This window comes from Scardinius erythrophthalmus (assembly GCF_964197995.2).
Source record: "Scardinius erythrophthalmus genome assembly, contig: HAP1_SCAFFOLD_52, whole genome shotgun sequence".
Taxonomy (NCBI): Eukaryota; Metazoa; Chordata; class Actinopteri; order Cypriniformes; family Leuciscidae; genus Scardinius; species Scardinius erythrophthalmus.
The window spans coordinates 581,342-597,679 of record NW_028296539.1 but is presented as its reverse complement, the minus strand read 5'-3'; the positions used below and the strand labels follow the sequence as shown (position 1 = coordinate 597,679).

At 37.2% G+C, this 16,338-nt stretch overlaps 1 protein-coding gene across 1 annotated transcript in view; it reads right to left on the bottom strand.

Moving 5' to 3' along the window:
• Positions 1–16,338, bottom strand: part of cntln (centlein, centrosomal protein) — a 213,137-nt gene that overhangs the window by 145,697 nt on the left and 51,102 nt on the right. The window contains exon 10 of the mRNA XM_081394618.1: positions 4,238–4,333. Within this exon, the coding sequence (XP_081250744.1) occupies positions 4,238–4,333 (96 nt within the window). The remainder of the gene's footprint in view (positions 1–4,237; positions 4,334–16,338) is intronic.

The following is a 16,338-nucleotide window of genomic DNA, read 5'->3' as shown; positions in this document are numbered from 1 at the left end:
CTAAATAAATTTTACTCTAAAATTATTATAAAATCAAAACCATATATCTAACCAAGTTGTGTTCCAAATTTGAAGTTGATACCACAAAAATATAAGTTCCTATGATATTTTGTTTAGGTGCTGTACCAAAATTAGCCACCAAGTTTTTTTTAATGCATTCTTCTGCAACAAATTAATCAATTTCTGTCCAAATATCACTTCTATCACAAAATAGTCATCTAATATGAAACCTTGAGACTCAGACCTTTACGACGATTTGTGTTTTGTCAAAATTAGAAAAGGTTTTGATAAAGTAGTTAAAATAAATTTTGTAATATGAAACCTGACACCGCCCACAAGGGGAGGAGCCCGCTAAACAAATTTAAAGTACCGTTTCCATGGTATTGCAACATCCAATTTCAAAATAGTTTTCACAGAATTAATTTTGAGTTTGTAAGCTTTTGAATGATACCTAATTTATGATGATTACTAAAATATGTAAAAAAATATTTAAAAAAAGAGCGCCAAGCGTCCCACAGCACGATTACAAACCGTTCTCGCCCAGATTTCTAGCCCGTTAGCTAACCGTGCTGGTAAAATCCATGAAGTGACGTCGCCACTCAGGATTGGTCATTTGTTGCCTGGCTACCAGTTTCTCTGTAGCTGGTTAAGGTGCTATTTGAGTGAGGTAAACAAAACAATAATACAATTAAAAGCAATAGTTGATCATTCTCCATAACGTGGTGGCTATTTACATCTTATATCATCAGTAAACCGCCACGTCACCAAGGCAACAACTGACGCGTTTGTATTACGTTCCAAAGAGCGGCCGCTATCATCCCCACACTGGAAAATGAAAATGAAACTGTAACTATGGAGTCAATGTAATGCCACATAGTTTTGCAAAAGAATAAAGTATTGCAAAAGAATGGCAAAAGGGGAAAAAAAGTATTGAGAAAAAAATAATATTTTTTGCAAAGAAAAATAAAGATTTGCAAAATAAAATAAAGTACTGCAAAAACAAAGATATAATTAACTGCAAAAATCAATGACAGCTGTTATCCTATTTTTTCTCTGCAACATATTTTCCATGCTCACACCTACTAAGTTATTTGCAACGCTGCTTTTATTCTGCGTTTCAGTCAAGTGTGTGCTCGCAATACCGTTTTTTCTTTGCGCTTCACTTTTCTCTGCGTTTCTTATCATGGCGCTGTTTTAACGTGGGGGTGGAGTCAAGAAACCCCTCGAAGTCACGTCATCAGCAGGAGACGCAGATCGCAACAGTTGGCAGAGCAGAGGCATGCAGGTGGATTCCATGTACAGTTGATTGTTTCCCTTTATTTCACTAACATTAAAATGTGCATTGTTTTTTGTTTTTGTTTAACTTAATGCAATTAGTATTAACTAGGGTGACCATACGTCCTCTTTTTCCCGCCCAAAATGTCCGGGATTCTGCTTTTGAATGATTGAATGAATGAATGAATCATTGAATGAATGATTGAATGAATGAATGAATGAATGAATGAATGGCGACTGTAGAAAGCAAAGCCGAATCCCGGATATTTTGGGCAATCTCGAAATCCGCCACAGGGTGACCATACGTCCTCTTTTTCCCGGACATGTCCGGCCGGGATATCAATCAACTGTACATACCTGGAATCCACCTGCATGCCTCTGCTCTGCCATGGTGACTTGAACTGTTGCGATCTGCATCTCCTGCTGATGAAGTGACTTTGCGGGGTTTCTTGACTCCACCCCCACATTAAAACAGCGTCATGAAGAGAAACGCAGAGAAAAGTGAAGCGCAAAGGAAAAAACGGTATTGCGAGCACACACTTGACTGAAACTCAGAATAAAAGCAAAACTTTATTTTCTTTTGCGATACTTTATTCTTTTGCAAAACTATGTGGCATTATATTGACTCCATACATAAACGTACCAGTGACGCAATGAGAACCGTTCAGCCCAACGGTGGAAAAGCAGCTATTGACACTATTGTATTTGTAGAGCTGCTTTACAGCAGAATTGAATTCTATTTGCACCATTGATCATCATTTAAAATAATCTGTACTGTATAAAGCACTATATACTTAAGGCAAGACAAGAATAGATCATGGTAAGAGTATGGAAGCACCCAAATAAAAAGTTTAGATCAATTGTGTTTTTTTATTGTTAAATTCATGCTAAAATGTAAAATACTAAAGCTACAATAAGTTTCTTTATCATTTATTTAATTAGTTATGCTGAAAAACATAACTGAATCAAAATTGAAGTGTTTATTTAATAAAATGTGATAATTTTACATCAAAAAGCATAGTGGGCTTACTTAGTGCACAGGTAGGTTCCAAACTGCTCTAAATTCATGTTTGCTATTGAATACAGCTAATTTTGTCACTAAAGTAGCTAATGACAAAAGTGACTTGTGGATAAAAAAACAGAACAGGGCACTGATAAGCATTTCCACGCCAACCTGGCACCTGTAGCATTATTGTGGCCTGACATTTCGCCCATCAGCCAATAGGAAAAGGCTGACTTCTCCCACCACTTAAACCCCACAGCAGGAGGAACGCCTCAGTAAGCCAGGTCGCTCCCCAAATGCCCGTAAATATTGGTCTTTGCCTCACAGCTATTTGAAGGAAGAAAGAAAAAAAAGGAGAAGAAGGAGGAGGAGGAGGAGGAGGAGGAGGGGGGGATCTCCTCCAAAGATTATATGGGACTTTTCAGGGGTGAACATATAGATTTTCCTGACAAGAAGGCCCTCTATTATTCTGACCTTAGCCAAGACGAACTCTGGCGGAGACAGCAAGCGCACCTTTCAGCTTGAGTGGCCAGGGCCAGGAGACTTGTCGAAAGGCTTTCTGAAAGGGAGGAAAGCTTGTTTACTGCTGCTATGACACGGCAGCCCTGCTGGGCGGGAAATGCAGGGCCCTGAACCCTGTTATTATTAACAAGGACAAAGAGAACAAGCCAGCCCCAGACCAGTTGCCAATGTGACAAGTATGGATTTACTGCTCAGAAATTCACAAGAGGACAGTCAGCCTTTAAACGAAAAAGACAGAGAATGAGACAGAGAAGTGAAACAAAGCAGAGTGCTAATGAAGGCCTGTTCAGATTGAGTGACCAATGTTTCGTGTCTGAGTGACATCATGGCATACAGGGGGGCGTTTAAAGTACCCGGCACGCATCCACCTGGGCAAAAAAAAAAAATCAATACGAACTGGAGGATGAGTACTCCGCACCGCTGGAAACGCTGACTGTCACTGAGCCTTACAAACTGAAGTATCTGACAGACAAAAACACAGACTAGATTAGTTTACTTGAGATTTAAAAGGAGGGAAATGCAGGAATGAAGAAGAGGGCAGCAGAGAAGAGAACAGGGTAAGAGAGAGAGGCATGAAAAGTCAAAAGAGAGACATGGATGATTGGTTTAGTGAAGAGCGCAAGTTCTTCAGCAGCCTTCTCTCCCACTGCCTCATTGCCTCTGCAGACAGTCAATGTGTGTGTGCGTGTGGATGATGAAGGATGGAGGTCAGATAGAGGGTAGCGGTCAGAGGATAACATCTGACTCTACCTGCTATGAGCTCCTTCATGCCGAAACTTTAACAGACAGACAAACACATATGCAAATACACGTTATTATTCACTGATATGTCAAAGAGCGGACAGTGTCTCAGATTATGATAGTTTTAAATTTAGAATTAGCTTTTTCATTACGTTTTATTTGTATTTGTATTTGTATTTACAATGTTCAATGTTTTAATGTTGTTGTTTTTTTGGTTTTATTTTAACTTAATTTTAGCACAGCCAAAGTTAATGTGCTAAATTATATAATTTAACAGCATTTAGTTTCTAAGAACAGGCTAGTGTTATCACTATCTACTGGCATTTTGATGCTTCATGCAGGTCATATATTTTTTAGAATTATTTAATTACATATACTTTTTTTCTAATAATTTTGGAGGCATTAAAACTGTATTGTAGTTTAGTTTCAGTTTTTTCCCAATTACATTAAAATGTTATTTAACGTTTTTTTTTTCTATTTAATTTTATATAACTTTTTAATTAAATTTTTGTAAACAATAGTTATATTTTGTTGTATGACAACATTGCACACCTTCTATGTGCTTTCTCTATGTCTAAGGAAACAGGAGGTTGTCGCTCAAACGTTGACATAAGGACATAAATCTCCTAAGAGGTGTCCAAAGAGAAGATAAGAGAATCACAGTAACAAAATAATATTATAGTATTTGGTGTTCACCTTAAGCACAAGTAATTCCTGCAGCCGCTTAATCCTTTGCTCTTGACTGTCTGCTCCATCACTGTTGCCACCACCTGGAGACAGAGACCTGGGGCCCTGTTGAAGACAGAAAGAAAACAATAAAACATTAGAAAACATCTTTTATCAACACAATAGCCAAGTTTTTAATTATCAAAAGCCAAAGATGAGCAATAGCCCTTCACGTATGAACACACAAACATCAGCCGACACACTCTCCAAAATCTAGCAGGGGACACGGGCTGAATCATGAGGAGGAGCACACACGGCATGCTGCTGAAGGGTTCTCTGTGCAGGGACCTAATGAGCATGTTCATTTCCATTTACATTGTTTCTTTGACAATAATGATGTCCCATTAGGGGAGACTAAAGGGTTATAGAGTGAGAAACGCGCCAGGCCTCATTACCAAAGGTGGGGAGGGAGGCACCTTTAATTGCTCTATCAGGGCCCAGAGTTACACTTGATAGGACAACAGAAGCAGACTTTGGGGAGAAAGAAAAAGGAGAGAGAGAGAGAGAGAGAGAGAGAGAGAGAGAGAGAGAGAGAGAGAGAGAGAGAGAGAGAGAGAGAGAGAGAGAGAGAGAGAGAGAGAGAGAGAGAGAGAGAGAGAGAGAGAGAGAGAGAGAGAGAGAGAGAGAGAGAGAGAGAGAGAGAGAGAGAGAGAGAGAGAGAGAGAGAGAGAGAGAGAGAGAGAGAGAGAGAGAGAGAGAGAGAGAGAGAGAGAGAGAGAGAGAGAGAGAGAGAGAGAGAGAGAGAGAGAGAGAGAGAGGGCTCTCTCTGAAGTACCTAAAACTAGTGGAGAGAAGTGTGCGACTGGAATGGCAAATCTGGTCAGGTCGGTGAAGGAAGGCCAGATGGCAGAAACAACTGAGATTGAGTGAAACTACAAAATGGCAGACGCACCACTACAAATCGAGAGATGGAGATCTCCAGGGACCAGATCAAAAACACTTAATCTAGGGGAAAAAAACAGTAATACTTCAGAGAACTGAAAAGATCCTTTAAAAGCTGATTAGCTCTTGAATAGGCAGCCGTTGAGTGCAACTAACTAGAGTCACTTGCTTGGAGCTCTTAGTCCAAAAGGATCTACCTATTGATGTGTCAAGTCATTAACAGCATAGCTGAACTTTCCTCTGACACATGTCCCAAAACCAGACTTAACATTCTCAGCATTCACAGGAACAGTGGTGTCCTCATCATCAAAGACTTCCACTCTTCAAGGATTATCAAAAGAGTGAAATTAAAGCTTACAAAGAAGCAGCAATCAATACCTGAATATTGAGAACAAAGAAACAGTTTCAGCAGTCATGAGTGACTGAGAGTGGATGAGAAATCCTTACTCTTCCTGCACTTGCTCATTTGCAGGGATGCAAACTCATCAGGGGTGGAAAAAGCTGACAAAGATGTGACCCCCCCCCTAAAGGGATCCAGGGGCATTCACCCTAGGACCTTTTTTTTTCTTCAAAATATCAGCTTTAAAGGTAGGGTAGGCAATTTGTTTTATAAACATTCTTTGTTATACTGGTTTTAAACTTTCACATCCTGAATAGAAGTGATATAAGAAAAGAATATTAAAACGTACATATATCTTCTGTGGAAGTCCCAGGATCAAAACATTTTCGTCCAATCAATGTCCTATACCTGCCTGTCAACATTTCCATACATCCACGCACCTTGCTAGCGCAAACATTGCACATTATCAGCGCGTTCCATAAGGCAATGCAGAGTTGTGGACAGACAGCCACTGAGCACCAAAAACAAACAGCAGCAGCCGTTTACATTTCCTCCTGAACCAAAACAACGAGCTTATGATTAGGGCTGAACGATTTTGGAAAATATCTAATTGCAATTTAGTTTTACCAATATTGCGATTGCGATTTAATATGCGATTATTTTTTAAGCTCTTTATCTTTTCTATTATTCAACAAAAACAAGCAATAAATCATTGTAAAATAGGGAGGGGAATCTTTAGGCACTTCATGAGCTGATCTAATTTTTTTCTTATTAATTGACCCTTCGCTAAGCCACGCCCGAAAACCGCCACAGGCCAATCGTGGCTTAGCAACCGTAACAAGGCGCGGGAGGTCTGGCAAGCTTTCGAGCAAGAAAAACATTCCGAGGCGTTGTGCGTATGGATTATGCAAATCTGATACCCGGTATCCTAAAAGTTTGGACGGGGTGGTGGATTTTGTTTTTGTTCCCTTCCCGAAACCTAAAACCCAAGGGGAGAAATGCCGGGCGTCATCTTCATTTATACTGTATAGTGCTTTTAACAATGTAGATTGTTCCAAAGCAGCTTTACATTGATAATAGGAAATTAAAAGTAAAGTGTTTTGGCTTTATAGCTCGTGGATCAAGCAGTGTGATTAAAGGCAAGACGGAGGCTCACTTTAACATAACTTATTTCAGCGTTTTGTTAATCGACGGCCAAACTAGTACTCCGATCGCGACTCTCCCGGTGTTAGTTCTAGTAAAAGTAAAAGGTAGTTAGTAAAAGGAGGGAACATTAGGGGGCTTGCCGGAGATCTCCAAGGAAAAGGTTGGTATGCAAACTTAATCAGTTCATAACAGTAGTCACTTATGTGACCCACGACGTGTGAGCAGTAGCCTGGCGCACTAAAATTATAAGCGGGAGAATGTTATCATTGCAAAGTGGTCAGGCTAATGTCTTGTGTTTATTTCACAATACTTATGGATAAACTGTTTGATTTATAAATATTAGAATATTTTCAAATTTCACTTACCCTGCTGTGCATGCACATAGCTGTTCCTCAATTTGTGTGTTTCCCATTTGAATGGTCAGCGTATGAGGCGGCTGCTGCTTGCACTGGGACCTAACGTTATAGGCTTTAGCTTCAATTTTGATGAAATTATTCTCTAATCGTTTGCATATTATGTCGTGGATATATCCCTCGAATGCATACCGCAGTCCCTTTTGTCTTGCTCTCTCAGATTTTCACCTGTTCGCCAAAAATGACTAATTATCTCCTTGGGAATGTCTGAAACCGGTGCATACATACTGTAATAGACGTGCCAGGCGCAAAAGCTTGACAGGCGTAGCAACAGTAACTAAGGAGGGCGGGGCTTAGCGAAGGGTCAATTAATTGATCTTATTAGTAAAACTTAAAATATTTAATTACATATGTAATTATAAGTAGGCCTACTTATAATAATTACACATTAATAAAATAAAATTAATACAATTACATGTTAATAATTTTAACTAATATAGAAAAACAAATAACAAAGAGGGGGAAAAAATATTACAAGGAATAAACAAAGAGTGCTTCAGTATTTAAGAGTACGCTGTCTGAACGTTTTCATCTCTTTTGAAATTATAAGATGTGGTTTGTCCTGTCTGTTTAATAACTTAAGATATTACTGACTGTGTCACATTAATTTCGCGTCATAAAAGCAATTTGAGATGCAAGTACATTTAACCACGTAGACGGTGTCGCTCACAGCTGCATGCTCAAGCGCTCTTCGCAAAGCGCGTGAGTATTTGAAATTGAAAGCAGCTTCGGTCGGTGATTTTCATATTTTTAATATATAAGCCAACTGCATTCCAAAATATATATGATGCCTTCGTAGAGCATTTGTAAGTAAAATACCGGCGGGCGAGACCGCGCAGGCGTGCACTACAAAAGTAACATCAAGCAAACCACGCGTATCTCATATCTTGTGCAATGAAGCACGCGAATGTTCTTGTAATTTCGCTTCAACTTTTCAGAACTTTATGAAAGATTACTTTTTGTAAGGTTTGAGTGGTGTCGTGTGTGTGTGTTTGTGTTTGTGAGACAAAGGAATTAGAAGCAAGCAGAATACGGTTGTTTATAAAGCACACGTAGCGTCATTACGTATCTGTGTTTAAATCTAAGCTCAGACTTAAATCTGAAATTATCTTAATCGATACAGAATCGTTGGAGAGAATCTATAACACAATATCACATAAATTAAACATAAACTGTTATTTCCTGTAGCCTATGCCAGGCCTATATGCGTAGCATGCCAAATTGATGCTTCATCTGCAGTGCAGACTGGTTACCAGACTGTAATCGCAGCTTTTGCGGTAAAAAAAAAAATTGCATTTCATCATATCGCAATATTATCGCAAATGCAATTAATCGTTCAGCCCTACTTATGATGCATTCACGCCATGTCGTCACCATAATTACGAGATGGCAACCCATGACGTTCTACTCGAAGCTGTTCACGTCCTCAGTCTTGGATGTATGCGTTTCTATGTCAACACTATCAACACCGAAATTAATCTGCAGCAGTCAGGTGGTACAAGACAGAGCTCTGTCAGAGCTCTCAAGTTGTTTATGTTTATTATTATTGTAATGTTATGTGCTTGTTATGTGTTTATTATTAATGTATGTCTCTCGTGACGCTTTGCAGACTCTGCTGTGGGTGTTCATGTGTTTTGAAGGAGGCGTGGCTTTAGAGAGCACTCTGAAGGGAGGGTGGGATCTCATGCTTTCAAAGCTAGTTTGATATTGCTAGCCTCTCCGCAATTGCCTACCTTACCTTTAAAATTAGGATTTAAGTCGATTTAACATGACGATTAAGGATATAAGGGAAAATCACCCTAGATTATATATATATATATATATATATATATATATATATATATATATATATATATATATATATATATATATATATATATATATATATAGTGAGGAAAATAAGTATTTGAACACCCTGCTATTTTGCAAGTTCTCCCACTTAGAAATCATGGAGGGGTCTGAAATTGTCATCGTAGGTGCATGTCCACTGTGAGAGACAAAATAAATTAAAAAAATCCAGAAATCACAATGTATGATTTTTGTAACTATTTATTTGTATGATACAGCTGCAAATAAGTATTTGAACACCTGAGAAAATCAATGTTAATATTTGGTACAGTAGCCTTTGTTTGCAATTACAGAGGTCAAACGTTTCCTGTAGTTTTTCACCAGGTTTGCACACACTGCAGGAGGGATTTTGGCCCACTCCTCTACACAGATCTTCTCTAGATCAGTCAGGTTTCTGGGCTGTTGCTGAGAAACACGGAGTTTGAGCTCCCTCCAAAGATTCTCTATTGGGTTTAGGTCTGGAGACTGGCTAGGCCACGCCAGAACCTTGATATGCTTCTTACAGAGCCACTCCTTGGTTATCCTGGCTGTGTGCTTCGGGTCATTGTCATGTTGGAAGACCCAGCCTTGACCCATCTTCAATGCACTAACTGAGGGAAGGAGGTTGTTCCCCAAAATCTCGCAATACATGGCCCCGGTCATCCTCTCCTAAATACAGTGCAGTCGCCCTGTCTCATGTGCAGAAAAACACCCCCAAAGCATGATGCTACCACCCCCATGCTTCACAGTAGGCATGGTGTTCTTGGGATGGTACTCATCATTCTTCTTCCTCCAAACACGTTTAGTGGAATTATGACCAAAAAGTTCTATTTTGGTCTCATCTGACCACATGACTTTCTCCCATGACTCATCTGGATCATCCAAATGGTCATTGGCAAACTTAAGACGGGCCTTGACATGTGCTGGTTTAAGCAGGGGAACCTTCCGTGCCATGCATGATTTCAAACCATGACGTCTTAGTGTATTACCAACAGTAACCTTGGAAACGGTGGTCCCAGCTCTTTTTAGGTCATTGACCAGCTCCTCCCGTGTAGTTCTGGGCTGATTTCTCACCTTTCTTAGGATCATTGAGACCCCACGAGGTGAGATCTTGCATGGAGCCCCAGTCCGAGGGAGATTGACAGTCATGTTTAGCTTCTTCCATTTTCTAATGATTGCTCCAACAGTGGACCTTTTTTCACCAAGCTGCTTGGCAATTTCCCCGTAGCCCTTTCCAGCCTTGTGGAGGTGTACAATTTTGTCTCTAGTGTCTTTGGACAGCTCTTTGGTCTTGGCCATGTTAGTAGTTGGATTCTTACTGATTGTATGGGGTGGACAGGTGTCTTTATGCAGCTAACAACCTCAAACAGGTGCATCTAATTTAGGATAATAAATGGAGTGGAGGTGGACATTTTAAAGGCAGACTAACAGGTATTTGAGGGTCAGAATTCTAGCTGATAAGCAGGTGTTCAAATACTTATTTGCAGCTGTATCATACAAATAAATAGTTAAAAAATCATATATTGTGATTTCTGGATTTTTTTTTTTTTTGATTATGTCTCTCACAGTGGACATGCACCTACGATGACAATTTCAGACCCCTCCATGATTTCCAAGTGGGAGAACTTGCAAAATAGCAGGGTGTTCAAATACTTATTTTCCTCACTGTATATATATATATATATATATATATATATATATATATATATATATATATATACACCCTACTGGTCAAAAGTTTTAGATTGGTAAGATTTTTTATGTTTTTAAAAGAAGTCTCTTCTGCTCACCAAGATTAAAAAAAACATAAAAAAAACAGTAATATTGTGAAATATTATGACAATTTAAAATTACTGTTTTCTATTTTAATATATTTTAAACTGTAATTTATTCCTCAGATGAAAGCTGAATTTTCAGCATCATTACTCCAGTCTTCAGTGTCACATGATCCTTCAGAAATCATTCTAATATGCTGATTTTATGCTCAAAAAACATTCATTATTATTTTCAATGTTAAAAACAGTTGTGTAAAAAATTTTTTCCCAAAATTCTTTGATGAATAGAAAATTCAAAAGAACAGCATTTATTTAAAATAAAATATTTTCTAACATTATAAATGTTTTTACTGTAACTTTTGATCAGTTTAACTCATCCTTGATGAATAAAAGTATTGATTTATTTTATTTCTTTCCCCCAAAAATAAAATTAAAATTCTTACTGACCCCAAACTTTTGAAGGGTAGTGTTTAATGTTATAAAAGCTTTCCATTTCAGATAAATGCTGTTCTTTTGAACTTTCTATTAATCATAGCATCTTGAAATAAAAATGTAAATAACTGTTTTCAACATTGATAATAATCATAAATGTTTCTTGAGCATCAAATCAGCATATTAGAATGATTTCTGAGGGATCATGTGACACTGAATACTGGAGTAATGATATTCACATAGAAAACAGCTGTTTTAAATTGTAATAATGTTTCACAATATGACTGTTTTTGTTTGTATTTTTAATCAAATAAATGCAACCTTGGTGAGCAGAAGATACTTCTTTTAAAAACATTAAAAATCTTACCGATCTAAAACTTTTGACCGGTAGTGTATATATACTGTATATATATTTATATATATATATATATATATATATATATTTCCTTATTGGTTTGTTTAATAACCAATAAAGGTTTATATATATATGCATTTAGAACCAGCAGGTGTAAACTTTTTGAATTTGAAGATCAGGGAAATTTTTTACTTATTTTGTCTTCAGGGAAATATGCTATTATCTTCTGTAGGGCAGTACTAAATAAAAAAAATTATATGATATTTAAACAAAAACAAGAGAAATGTACACATCTTCATCCAGTTCAAAAGTTTTCACCTTTTCAAATAGGCACTATCTTTTAAATTAAACCATATATTTAAAGTTTAAACAACTAGCCTAAATTCTCGCCTAAAAAAACTCTTACAAAAAACTACTGTTATAGTTTGTAAAAAAACTACAATAACAGCAGTATTTACAAAATTATAGTGTGTTTGCTTCGCCATGCCACTCGCTGTGAGAAATGCTGCAAGCAGAGTGATACAAATGGTGAAACGGATCCCTTGGTGATACTGGTTTCATTGAAGCACAAACACACACACCACTCACACAGAGATCGGAGATCGCGCTGTGCATACACAGAAACATGCAGGAGAACAGAAAATTGTTATCAACGTTGCACTGCGACATATTAATAAAACAGCTTTGCTACTGAATCGCTACATTATATTTCTCAGCAACGAGGGAGTCACTTTACTGTTAAAACTAAGTAGAAATATGCCGCACAGATGCAGGCAATTCAAACATGCATCTCTCATCTCTCCCTTCCTCCCTCCCTGGCATTTACTGCATACCAAGCCATTGCAAGACAAAAAACATTGGATCATGAGCTGCTTGGGTTAGAACCGTGCAGCGCAAAGTTTTAGTTCTCACTTCACTGCCTGTGACTCCTCACAAACCTCCTCCTGAATTCAAAATCTCAATGGATTCTAGACAAATTATCCATTTTGGATTCAAAATGGCGAATTTCACCAAAAGGTGGCAAGTTTTTTCATTCTACATAAATAATTCTACAATTCTACATATGAACAGTTAACTAAATGGTTAAACTAAATGGTTCACCCATGAAAATTCTGTTATCATTTATTAAACCTGATGTAATTCTAAACCCATGTTACTTTTTTAACAAAAAGAGCATTTTGTTTTTAAAGAATGTACTGCTTGCTCTTTTCCACTGACTTACAATGAATGTGGACTGGAGCTTTAACACTTCAAAGTTTGGAGTAAAGTATTTCTTTAAGCACTTTTCAGAGGACATGCCCCATCATGATCATGTTAAATGGAGAGTAATAAGTCTATCAGCATTATTATGGTATGAGGATAGGATAAGTATGAGGATTAGTATGTTGGCTTGAACTGTAGAAAGAGAAAGATTTTCAGTTGTTAGTGTCAGCTACATAATCAAACTAATAAAAGTATATGCCTCCAGCTAAAATATGTCTGTATACATACACATGACTTTGTGCCCTCATATGCAATGCATGGATCTACTTTATCTTATCTAAAAAATATTCAGTGTAGTGATATAACTTATTATGATCACACTTATAAGACATTTCTGTGTGTCTAGGTTCCTGTCATGCATGAATTCTCGGGATAGAGACACACACAATCACATGATAAATGTTACCTTAAAAAAATTGTCTGGAAGACTGTTTAATACACTGCCACTTTCATTAAGAAGATAATGGAAGACAATGATAATGATAGGAAGATAATGTTTGCCATGGAACTTATAGGGTCAGCTTTTCAATATAAAACTATATCACAGAATACTTCAAACACAAGGCCTTTTCATTTTATTGAATAAATTAAATAAAAATCAGTGTACTTTATACTAGGGTTGTAAAAATCAGTTGTACTGTAAAATTAGGGCTGCACGATTTGGAGAAAATGTCATATTGCGATTACTGAGGTCAATATTGCGATATAATAAACAAATGGTTTCATGAGTCAGCTTGCTTGGTTCTCAAGGAAAATGCATACACAGATTAGTGATAACGCTGAAATGTGTATTTCTCAACTCAAACTAGCAACAACAACTAAATGCACAGTGTTTTCAAATTAAAATAATATTTTTTACTAAATTAAATAATGACATCTTTGCATTACTGCAAACTTGTTATTGTCTCAATAGTACAATAGTATAAAATAAATGGAACAATAAATAAGAACATTTGTATGCTCAGGAAAATAAGATATTTTGAACATTCTGTCCAGACAAACAGGGACATTTAAGCATGATGCTAGTGTGAGCAAGTGAACATTTGGTAACAGAATTTTGTTGAGTTTATTGACAACTTGTTACAATGTTTACATGGTACAATGACTGGTAGGCTACTGTTTTTATTATTGCTTGACACAAATTTCGCGATTTCAATTAAAATCTTGTGATTTGATTCCGATCTTGATTCAATATCAATTAATTTGGATAAATATTAGGTACAGTAGATACATGTTCATTTTTCTCAAGAAAAAAAAAACTCACCTAATGCTGTAAACATACAGAGAGCCCTGTCAGCTGGTATTATTATTAAAGGTTAAAATAAAAACTCAAAATAACTCAAAATAAATATAATGTGTTTTTTACTAGGCTATAATAACAACGTTACAATATTTTAATGATATAAGTAAAAATATAATAAATGTTTAATATAGTGCACATATTTAGCAAAATACTCCTTTTTTACACGTTATGTGACACATTGTTCTCCAGCTGTTTTATTGACCTCTTTCTGTGGTTGAAAAACACTGATTGATCGATATTATGTACGAGGCATAACATTTCGGTAAGTTGTACTGTATCTTTCAACACACCTATTGTTCATTCGTGTTTATTTACTATTAACTAGTAAAGAGTAAGAGATGTTCGGTTCACGACCATGATCGGTTACGTCACATTTACAAGCGCCAAAACGCTATTGTTTGAATTTTGTAATAAAATTGACAGAATCTGAGAGCTGAGAATTGGTTTCCTATCAAAAGTAACCTGCTCTGTCTAGTCTGTCGGTGTCAGTGTCCTGTTTGCTTTGCGATTTTTCTCCAAAAAAAAAAAAATTCTCGGAGAAAATTGATGTGTGGCGTGAGAGCGTGTGAAAAGTATCAATTGACCGTTCGCAAAAACCCGCCCCCTTTAGTTACTGTTGCTATGTCTGACAAGCCACGCCGCTCTCACGCCACACACCATGTTCTCATACAGTGAAATATACATCGCGGAGCAAAGAGGACACTGACAAGGCACTGACAGACAGGACAGACCAGGTTACTTTTGATATGACACAAAGTCTCAACTTTCAAATTTGGTCATTTTTTTAATAAATAAATACCGTTTTGTGGCTCTTTAATCGCTGTAGAGCCTCTTAAATCTGCCCGTGAACCGATCATTTCTTCCTTCTAGTTAATTTATAGCATTAAATAAACATGAAAGAACATAAGAAGGAATGTTGTTTTAACTGTGAAAAGACATCAGTACACTCCGTTTTTCAAGTTCTAATCCACCAACATTAATCTAGTGGGGCGTTTTCTATGGGGTTATTATTGTTGTTGCAATATTACAAATAAATAGATTAATATTCACTAATAAATGTAAAGAGATTCACAAAAATGTATCGAATTCACAAATAAATAGATTAAGATCCACAAATAAATGTAAAGATTTTCCCAGAAAATGATCAAATTCACAAATAAATAAAATGAGATTTGCAAATAAATAAAATGTTTTATTATTTTACAAACACAACTCTGCCTGACATTTATTTGTGAACCGCTTTCTGTGCATTTGTAAATCGCTGCACACATTTGTGAATTGGTTCCTGTGCATTTGTGAATCCCCTCAAGCATTTGTGGATTTTGAAACACTTCTAGCGTCGGCGTGCAAACAAATCCACAAATAAGTAGACTCCACCCACCGTGTACTCAAGCCAATCAGATAACGGCCACATCGAGCTGGCCAATCGAAGCACGTTCTCGCTTCAACCAATCACGTTTGGCTTTAGACTCGGGGCGGGAACTGATTCTTGCATCCTTGAAAGGAGCAGTAGTAGCGCTGAACTGTTTGTGTGGTAAAAACATGCTGTTTTCAAAAGATTGTTGGAGTTTAAGGCCTCTTTATATTTCCATCAGGATACACTCAGGGAATTATGATAATCAGAGATCCCGAGCATCATGAACAGTCTCTAAACCGGAAAGAGGCGCGACACAGCGCGTCAAAAGCAAATAGGCATCTATTCACTGCTGCCGTAGCATTTTCAAATAATGTAAAACTAGCATGTTTTGAAATGTTGACACATATCTCTCTATTGACAGCACTCCAAATTTACAAAAAAATGAGCTCAGTGTTAAAATTGACCGGAGTTCTCCTTTAACGGCTCTGATCGTAGCCTACTTATTGACTAGTGCTGGTTACTTGAAAAATCATATTTCGTGATAGTGTCCTGGACGCGGGGCATTCATTGATAGTAAACGGATGCCCGCACTTCTTCTGATGTAGCGGCTACTTCACGCAATTAGGACAAATGTTTTGCACATTCGGTTTTCCCAGTGTAGATAGCCTCGCACGGGGTAGACACGATGCAAGAAATTACAGAACATACGATATTGCCTTTTAAAGCACAATCGTGGTGACAAATAGCAATAGGACATAAATAAATGTCATGTAGAATATGAGCCCAATTTATGACCACCCAATATGTAACAGTACGAGCCTCAGCATCAGCGTGTAGTAGGCTACTGGGGTCGATGCTGCAAATAAAAATCTTGAAATGCAAATTAAAAACTCGTGTAGCTATTTATGGGTTGAACCCAGTTATTCATTAGTCAGCTACTTGATACTTTTCTGTTCTATCTTGAATAACGTGACGCGT